The 10,095-nt window shown below is 29.4% G+C and overlaps 2 protein-coding genes across 2 annotated transcripts in view; both read right to left on the bottom strand.

Moving 5' to 3' along the window:
- LOC125875232 (probable serine/threonine-protein kinase PBL9) overlaps positions 1 to 10,095 on the bottom strand; it is a 1,122,098-nt gene that overhangs the window by 1,013,134 nt on the left and 98,869 nt on the right. The window lies entirely within an intron of this gene.
- On the bottom strand, positions 7,355 to 8,494 carry LOC125873920 (uncharacterized). The gene is made up of 2 exons (XM_049554745.1): positions 8,153 to 8,494; positions 7,355 to 7,627 (listed from the first exon to the last, which is right to left on the bottom strand). Exons 1-2 carry the CDS (start codon positions 8,492 to 8,494, stop codon positions 7,355 to 7,357), a joined length of 615 nt encoding a protein of 204 aa, XP_049410702.1.

Genomic DNA, 10,095 nt, shown 5'->3' with positions numbered 1-10,095 from the left:
CACGAGGAGAGATGATATTTATCACGTGGCTGCTGCATGCTTGTTGGACCCACATGCCATGGATAAGGTTTACAAGTTGTTGTAGTACTACTCTATGCACATTAAAAAAAATGTTAAAAATTCGCCAGATTCAAATATTACTATAAACTATAGAGATATTAAAAAAAGTTTAATTATCACTAAAAATATCTTCAATAGCAATAAAATTATTATTATTAATTAATTATCGTTAAAAATTATTTTTGATAATATACAAAGTTCTTTTTGGATGAAAAAAAGTATAATATATAAACATGACCCTTAACTAGTCTTCAATGGACAACTATGTCCTCCAACTTTGAGTGTGTATAAGTAGACACTTAAACTTGTATAAATTGAACAAGTAGACACACATGTGCTACATGCATAAAACACATAGGATGCCATGTAGGTTACAAAATTGCCATGTAGGGTGCCATGTAAGACGATTGTGTTCATTTGTTCAATTTTATACAAGTTTAAGTGCCTACTTATGCACATCCAAAGTTAAAGGTCATAGTTATCAGCTGACGCCAAGTTAAGGGTCATGTTTATGTATTATACCATGAAACAATGAACGATGATTAAATTTTACATACACATCCTCTTACTTAAAAACAAGGTAATTAAATTGATACGTGTGAATTTAAGAGTGACATCAAATTGAAAAAGTGTCGACAAGAAGATTTGCATTTATTCCTTTTCACCATTAATATGTCTTAATCGATACCATTCGATGATGTTGTTTTGAAAAAAAAAAAGAAAAAACAATAGTGAAATTTTCATTTTTCTTTGTTCATCTTATAAGACAGAGTGAAACGTCCACACAACTTAGTTTTGACTTTTGAGCAACACATTTTTATCATAGTAGAATCACTAATCATTTATCTATGCCCTAGTTACTTAGAAGGATTTAATCAATACATTAAGTTATAATAAGTTGTATTAGCATATTAAATTATCATGATGATAATGTTTAAACAAAAAACAATAAAACTGCAGTATAAAATATTAGGACTTCAATCCGTGCTATCGTAAATTTGTTGATCAAAGTAGGTGCACAAATCTTACATATAACAAATTAATGCCTATGACTTTGCAATTGACACACTTGATTAATAAGATAAAAAGAGTATCTCTTGCTTATTTAGTAAAGTTAAGTTTTTGACCATATTATACCGATACACAATAGCGTCTAGTAAATATGATAGATGATCGTGTAAAGAAGGCAGCTTTTGTTACTTATGTATTTTAATTTTAATCTCCTATAAAAAAAAACTTATTTTATTTTTTATTTTTTGAGACTATTCAAACCTAAATTCTAATTTATGCCTATATAATTAAATTATATTCGATTAGTCCATAAACTCTTGAGATATTCATGAAGAGATCAAGATATCTACATCAAATTAATACGCCACTAACAGCACTCGAATTAGGGAGAAAAAAAGATCAAAGGAGGAAAATAATTACACCTACATCATTTTATTAATTAAACAATATTTCTTTATAGTGATTTCAATTTATTTCTCACTTTAAAATGTTGCAAACACAATTACCACTAAATACATATTTCTTACTCCTTTTCTTGATGGTACACCGTTCACCTATATCATAATAATCCTAAATACATAAAAAAAATATATATATATTTTCAATAGACCTTTGATTCAAAAACTTTCTAATCAAAGCTGCGGATGCTCAATAATACATTACCTATAACGTATCTTTTAATTGATTTAATAATTCAATAAAAAACCAGCATTATTATTTAATGTAAATAAGTTAAACCTTTTATTTATTGAGTGGTCTAAAAATAGGAAGACAGCTGTATAAGATATGGCTATGAATCTTTCTACTCCTATATATAACACCTGGCTCAGAGATCACAGAATATACTAAAAAAATACTAACACTAAAGAATGGTGAAGAAACCAAAATGTTGCCTTTATCTGCATTTGCACCTGCACCTGTTATATGTCTCTACTCTTTTTCTCTTGTTTTTTCTATGTTCTTTTACATCTTCAAACTTTATTTTATGAAGAAAAAGAAAAATGAAAGTAAAAAAAAAGATTGAATATCCCATTTAATATATAGTATTGTGGTTCCACTTGTTGCTCGAAACTATCCTTGTTCAACAAGAGTCAATTGACATTCTTTCGTCCATTTTTATTGTTTAAAATATTTTTTTTATTGAATTTCTTTGAAATGTACCGTAAATTATATTTCAAGTTGATTTTGTATGGAAAAATCTTGATTTCACTTAAGAAAGGGAAGTTGGAGAAAAGAGGTGCAGGTTCAATTGCAGGCGAATGTCATTTTGGATAACCTTAGAATAGTGACAAAGCTAGAAATTCAAGGAAAGTGTTTGAGCGATTTAACCTATTAAGGTAATTCTCGAATCATTTTTACTATTCACTAAAAAAGGGATTTGATTGCTTTTATATATATAGGAAGAATTTTTTTTGTAACTCTAGATATATGCATGGTATGATTTTTCAGCGAACGAGATTTAATTGAACATCTTTAAATCGTATAATTATGTCTTTCCTTGAAGTGAGTGGTGCCCTATATATTTAGGGCTTTTAGCTTATGATATTTCTAGCAGGTTTCAAAAAAGATATATTTAGGCTGCTATAGCGAAAGATCAATCAGTAATTTTGATGGCAGATTCTACGAGATCAAGAAAGTACAATAATAACATACACAGTGTATCCCGAGATCAAGCAAATGTAAGTACTAATTAAGGTCTTCCCTATTTATCAGTAATTACATAAAGCAATTGATCTAAATTCTCCTTTAAAGAGTTAATTTCATGCTGAAAATTTGTCAGGGTTTCGAACATATGGACATCAATTTTTTATTTGTTTTTATAATGCCAGATAATTAAATTAGGTATTTGATCTTGATTTGTCCTTGGAAGGATTGGGATCTAAAGTCGTTAGGGATTTAAAAATCTAAGAAACTACTAAAACCCTCTTCTTAAACAATCATATATAGTTAAATTTCTTTATAATGATCATTCGATCTATATAACAATATTTTACTATAATAATCAATTTTTTAAAATGATTTTTCATATTATGTTGTATTATAATTTAGATGTTTTCTGTATATAACAATATTTTGCTATAATAGATTAAAAAAAAATATCCTAAGAAATAATACTGTTATAGAATTTTTTGATTTAATTCAAAAATACAGAAAAAATTGCAAAAAGAAGTTGAAGACCATGTAAAGGTCTCTTGAACTCTGACTGGTCTGTAAAAAAGTGACTAAGTTGGCTAAATTACTTTTTTCTATTGCACATTCATGATTGATCTTGTCCTTAATTATGCCATAGAAGGTCCTCGTTTGACTTTTGTGTTGATACTTGTGAAAGTGTAAGAAGAGGGGTGAATTGTTTTTTTTTTTTTAAAAATTGACTAATAGATCTTGCTAGTCCAAAGTCAAATATATAAAATATAACTATAGATTTAAGTAAATATTGAAACGGAAAATGTTAGAAGTAGAATTGACATAAGATGTTTTTATATTGGTGGAGATCTAAATAAATTTTAGTGTAGTATCATTAGATTGCAAAGGTGTTCTGTTCTAGCTTTTTGGATTTGTTTTTGTACAGAGTTGAAATGTATTTCCCACGACTACATTTAATATTTTTTTCTCACTTGAAATCTTTTGATATAATAGCCACACTAATAATATTTTCTCTCTTCTATTTTTTTGATATATCACTAAGAAATACTATGTTAAAAGAGAGCAAAGAACATAAGAAGGTTCAAACTGTTTAAATGATTTTCATCTTCTAAGACAACAAAAGAGATTTGATCTTCAGAAAAAGGACTATTGCAATGAGTTTCTTATAACAATAATTTGTCAATCATTAAAATTTAAGTACTAACAACTTGATAATATAAAATGAATTTTATTTTATGTGATTAGATTAGTAGTATAGACTAGCTGCCGTTCATGTAATTAATTTGTCAATCATTAAAATTTAAGTACTGTAACAACTTGATAATATAAAATGAATTTTATTTTATGTGATTAGATTAGTAGTATAGACTAGCTGCCGTTCATGTAATTAGTTTGTCAATCATTAAAATTTAAGTACTAACAACTTGATAATATAAAATGAATTTTATTTATGTGATTAGATTAGTAGTATAGACTAGCTGTCGTTCATGTTAATTATTATGACATTAATTGATCTGGACAATTTTATAGGTGATCGATTTATTGCAATGGTTAATTACCGGGAGGTTACTTTCTACGATCAATGGTCAAATTAAAGAGACCTAATATTATTCTTATTACAAATGATTAATTCTTTGATTACATATGTAGCATTTCATTAGTTTTCCTTTCATCTTCCACAACTTAATTAATTACTCTATCCATTTCCATATATGTAATATCATTTACTTTTTAGTTTGTTAAAAAAAATGATACATCAGTAATCAGATTTTTTATTTTATCCTTAATGTCATGTTTATATATATATATATATATATATAAATTAATTTAAAACCACAAAGTTCTATTAAAAAATATGAACTTAAATTTTCTTGTCCAGTTAAATAACGTAACATAAAGTGAAATCGGAGGAGTAGTGTATGTAGTGGATTTTCCTCCGCTCCTTGTAACTATGTTTTTCTTGACTAGAATTTTCATAATTACGAGATATTTTATCACTTTGTTTCGTCATAATCAAGAGGCCACCATGTTCATATTAAATAAAAGCTACTTAAATTCTTGAAAATTCTGTTTGTTTGCTAATTATATTTAAATGGAGATGAATTCAAGATTTAAATTTTATGGGTTCAATTTTCAGCATCATACCTACTGTATTTTAAAAGTTATGAATTCAGACCTATTAATTGTTGATTTTATCCATGAATTTATACTCCACTTCGAAAATACTAAATTTATATGAACCCGGTGCATAATTAACCTATCCATTACCTGATTGAGGTTTTTTGGTTGAATTTTCTTATTGTGCGACTACTTTCTTATCATCCATTTATGTTCTTTTTTTTCCTTCTTTTACATTTTTTTTTCATTCACCATTTTTATGTAACCAGTCAATATATTTTGAGGGATTTAGCCCAATTAATTCCCACCACCCCAACTCTATAGGTTAGATAAAAATCTTACCTTGTGAACTTCAGATCAAATTTTCTTTGACATATATATTATACACCGTGTATAATACACGGAACACGAAAAACCTCTTACAAATCAAATATTTTTCTATGTCTAACACACATCACTTTTATCGTTGTGTATTTTAAGCACATAATTAGACGCGTTATGACTGAAATTTTTCGTCCCAGCCCATATTTTGTCCCCTTCCCCTCCCCTTTTCGTCTTGTCCCCAAAATAGGATTTTCTAAGGATGCAAAACTTTGGATGAAAATTCTAGTGTTTATTGTTCAAAGATATTTCGTGGAAATCGTATATTTGTATCTTTATAACCATTTTATGAATTTTTCTGTTATTTAGCTCGTAAATAAAATTCAGTGATCATACAAAAAAAATTAGGATGATCGAGCTAACGTTCACCTAGAGAGTCAGCACTAGTGTTTTTTCCATTGAAAAATCTTCCAGTATGTTTTGCCATCGGGATAAGCACGACCATTATAAGAAAAACTAGCTAAATAATAGTAGCAGCAAAACAGTTGTTATTGCCAACATCAATTAGAGAATCATCAAACATTTTAGAAAAAATTAATGATTAGTATTAAGTTATTTTGAGTAAAGAATTAGGATCCAATAGATATTTTGTGATAATTCGTCTTTACTTTCACACTTCAAAGTGATTGTACTAGGTGAAAACTTCTGATTATTATACATGACTACTATCACTCAACATGTTACGAAAAATATTGTTAAAATAACAAGAATGTGTGAATTCATGCATGTTTAATTTAATTGAACATGTAAATAATCATAATAGATGATAATATTATTGTGATTTGTGTCCATCACTATTACGGATAGGTGAGATTTTCACCTCATGCAACTCTTCAGATGTAAATAAATAAATCTTAAGACTCTTTTTTATTATTTTATCTTAATATGTTTGTCAAATAAAGTTAAAATCTATCATAAGATTCCAAATTGGACTTATTGAACTCTTCTACATTTGAAACTAACAAATAAGTAATTCTGAATTGATATTATGGTCTAAGAATTTTCATTTTCTTTATTGATGAACAACCTTATCATTTATTATGAGAATCTTTCACACTCCTAAATTTTAATATTTTTCACAATTCCCCCGCCCCTAACCTATTCATTCATTGCAAAATCTTGATAAAGTCACTTGTGACGGTCATGAGAGTAATAAAATTAGGAGTGATAAATGGACGATTTGAGTTGAATTTAAATAGATCAAAAATGTGTTGAATCAATGATGGGTTATTGCTACTTAGGGTAACATGCATGGTTTGTGTCAAGTTGTGTTGAATAATGAATCATGACCCAACACTTGACAAGCTTTAATTTCTTTGTTTTATCTTACTTGTAAATTGTTTGCCTACCAAACAAAACTAGGAGGTTATTTTATTATTATTATTATTATTATTATTATTATTATATGAGTGATCTCAAATAGTCTATCTTTTTAATTAATATATTGTAACCGTTTCTCTTAATTCAATTTGGAGTAATATTTGACTAAATCAGCCCAACTTTTATATGATCTGAATTTGTGCGGGTCAAGATGTCATTAACCCATTCAAATTTTAAACGAGTTGGACAATTTATATTTTCATGGGCTAATTTAGCATTTTTAAGAAAAATAGAAATGTTATAATTATTTGTATTATGTGATAATACCAGTCTAAGAATATGCTTCAGTCATCTATCTGGGAACTTTTTGTAATTTACTTAGCTTGCGCCAAACTAATTACATTGAAGAAAACTGTGAGCATACAAGCTTATAACACCATTGATGAACTTAGAGAAGAAACTAGAGTGAGGAAGAAACGAGAGAGAATTTTATTAATCTTAATCTGGATGATATTACAAATGAGATACATCCACAGATTACATAGAAAGCAAGAAAAAGAAAAAAAATCTAATCTACTAACTAACTGATTCATTAGCACAACAATCGAGGTAACTAACTAGCACTAACTAACATTCTGAAATGACTGAAATGACCTTCTAACTAACTAATGAATTAGTAACTAACTTCTGAATGTTTAGCTATTTCAACACACCCCTTCAAGCTGAAGGGTGCATGACATTAAGCACACCAAGCTTTGCCTAAAAGGTATACATGTTGGACCTGACTCAACCCTTTTGTCAATAAGTCTGCAAGTTGTTGTTATGTGTGTTCATAGGCAGTGTCAACCACCCCTGCTTTGATCTTATCTCTGATGAAGTGACAATCTATCTCGATATGTTTTGTCCTTTCATGAAACACTGTGTTAGCTGCTAGTTGTATGGCTGATTTACTGTCGCTAAAAATAGTAATAGGCAACTGAATAGACACTCCTAGCTCTTTGAACAAGCCTAGGAGCCAGGTGATTTCTGAGACTGCTGAAGTTATGCTTCTGTACTCAGCTTCAGCTGAGCTTCTTGAAACAGTCTGTTGTTTCTTGATTTCCAGGATACCAAAAAATCTCCAAACTTGATGACATACCATGTGATGGACCTTCTTGTGTTGGGACAAGCAGCCCAAACAGAATCACACCAACATGTGCGTATGTTAGTAGGTTCAGAATGCAGCCAAATACTCTGACCAACTGTACCTTTCAAATGTCTAACCACTCTAGTAGTAGCCTCCAGATGTGACTTCTTAGAAGATTGCATAAACTGGCTGAAAGTTTGCACTGCATAGCTTATATTTGGTCTAATGATGGTTTAGTTCCCTTAAGTAGTATCTGTCTGCAAGCCCGCTCATATGATTCATTCATGCCACTTAGAAATTGAATCAACCTCATCTGCTGCAGGTGATCATTATACTCTTTCGATTGAGGATAAGCACAACGGGACTCGGTATTACAACATCATACTCATTCCACAATGTTTTCAGTTTGGAGAAGTAATGAGATACAGTGTATGTACCTTGTGTTAGAGTAGTAATCTCTCTATGCAACTGATAGATCCTTACTCAATTCACTTTGTCAAATCTTTCCTTGAGATCATTCCAAAGTGATAAGGCATTTATGGCATATACAATGCCACTGAGAAGCTTCTCACTGACTGTGTTCATCAGCCATGACAACACAATTGCATTACATATTTCCCACTGCTCATGCAGATCTTCTTTGTATAAACCTCTAGTGCAAGCACCAGTCACAAATCCATACTTCCTCTTTTCCAACAATGCAATTCTCATTGACCTGCTCCAGATTCCATAATTCTCAGATCCAATCAACTTTATGGGAATCAATACAACACTCGAACTGTATGAGGCCCCAATGTATAAAGGATCATTCTGATCTATCTTCAATGCCACCATTTCTGCAGATCTAAACTACAGATTTTACTAACTAGTAGAGATCTAAACTCAACTACAACTTTGCTCTGATACCATGAAGAAAACTGTGAGCATACAAGCTTATAGCACCATTGATGAACTTAGAGAAGAAACTAGAGTAAGGAAGAAATGAGAGAGAATTTTATTAATCTGAATCTGGATGATATTACAAATGAGATACATCCACAGATTATATAGAAAGCAAGAAGAAGAAAAAATATCTGATCTACTAACTAACTAATTCATCAACATAGCAATCGAGGTAACTAACTAGCACTAACTAACATTCTGAAATGACCTTCTAACTAAAAAATGGATTAGTAACTAACTTCTGAATGTTTAGCTATTTCAACATACATGTATTCCGATTAATCTTGTGCTCAATGAATTATCAGAGGTACTTTCATGATTTAAACTTAACCACTTCAATGTAGTAACATTACCTCAATTTCAAACTAGTTATCACTTTTTTTTTAAAGAAAAACTGATTGCATATTATCATCATGCTAAATATAATTTTGAAATGGAATTATGGATTCATGTATATTGGATTTAGTTGAGCCCATTTAAGGTATCTCGTAGGGCCGATAGCCATCGCGTAAGGCTTACCTTGGTATAGAATGGGCCCTATTAAAATTTGGGCTGGACTTACCATCTTCTGCTACTCAACTACTGTTTACGAGAAAAAAACGTCGACGTCCGCTGTGTATATTCTATCCTTTTTGAACCCTATTTGTGAGATTTCCTGAGTATGTTGTTATTGTAATATTGTCCGGACATTGTTTACACCTATGAAATTTCAAACCTCATTACAATGTTTATTTTTTAAATACAAATTACAAAATTTATAAAACAGACTACCCCGATATTATTATATTTTTTCTTGTTTTATTTCAGAAGATAAAATTTACAGTGAGAATATTCATTCCAATTCCTGTGAACTCTCGGTGGTATCTAATTAATCTGGCTGATAAATTTTATGAAGGAAATACTAATGTATACGTCACGTGAATAACAATGGAAATGAAAAAAAATAAAAAATCTTGAAAAATGATGTTTATAATTATAAAAGTAGTTAAACAAAAGAATATATCATCAATGGTAAATTATTTAAATTAATCTTTTTGGTATTAATAATAAGTAATTATAACAAAAAAATAAAATAAGAGAGGAAAGCACAACTACAAAGAAGGTAAGTCAATCGAAACCAAGAGGGGAGATTTATATAATTAGTGTTTCTATAGTTGTTTTGGCTGTAATGATTTTGTAGATAGTAGATACACGCTTCTAATTAATTGAATGACTTTATTGATATTAAAAAAAAAATACAAATAACTTCAACGGGAATTCGTTATAATTGAATGACCATTTGATTAAGTTACTCGATACTTATTTTAATCGTCGCATGTTCCTAACTTTTCTTTTCTTTCTTGCTTGATGGGACAAACCTTTCTTTTGTTCGTTTTCATTTCAAAAAATTTATTTGAATCTACTTCTTCAAGGAAAAAAAAAATGAAATTGAAAACGGTTGAAATGAGGTAATTTAACATATCTGAATTCAATTTTTACTCTTAGTAGCGCCT

Source organism: Solanum stenotomum, chromosome 8 (assembly GCF_019186545.1).
Source record: "Solanum stenotomum isolate F172 chromosome 8, ASM1918654v1, whole genome shotgun sequence".
NCBI classification, from domain to species: Eukaryota; Viridiplantae; Streptophyta; class Magnoliopsida; order Solanales; family Solanaceae; genus Solanum; species Solanum stenotomum.
The sequence above is the reverse complement of the archived record's forward strand: the minus strand, read 5'-3'. Positions and strand labels throughout refer to the sequence as shown.

Excerpts from the sequence above, each read along its gene's own strand:
- LOC125873920 (XM_049554745.1), bottom strand. The coding sequence starts at position 8,494 with ATGGTGGCATTGAAGATAGATCAGAATGATCCTTTATACATTGGGGCC. Across the intron at positions 7,628-8,152 it reads TCAAGGAAAGATTTGACAAA|AAACAACAGACTGTTTCAAG; the intron begins GTGAATTGAGTA and ends CTGGAAATCAAG.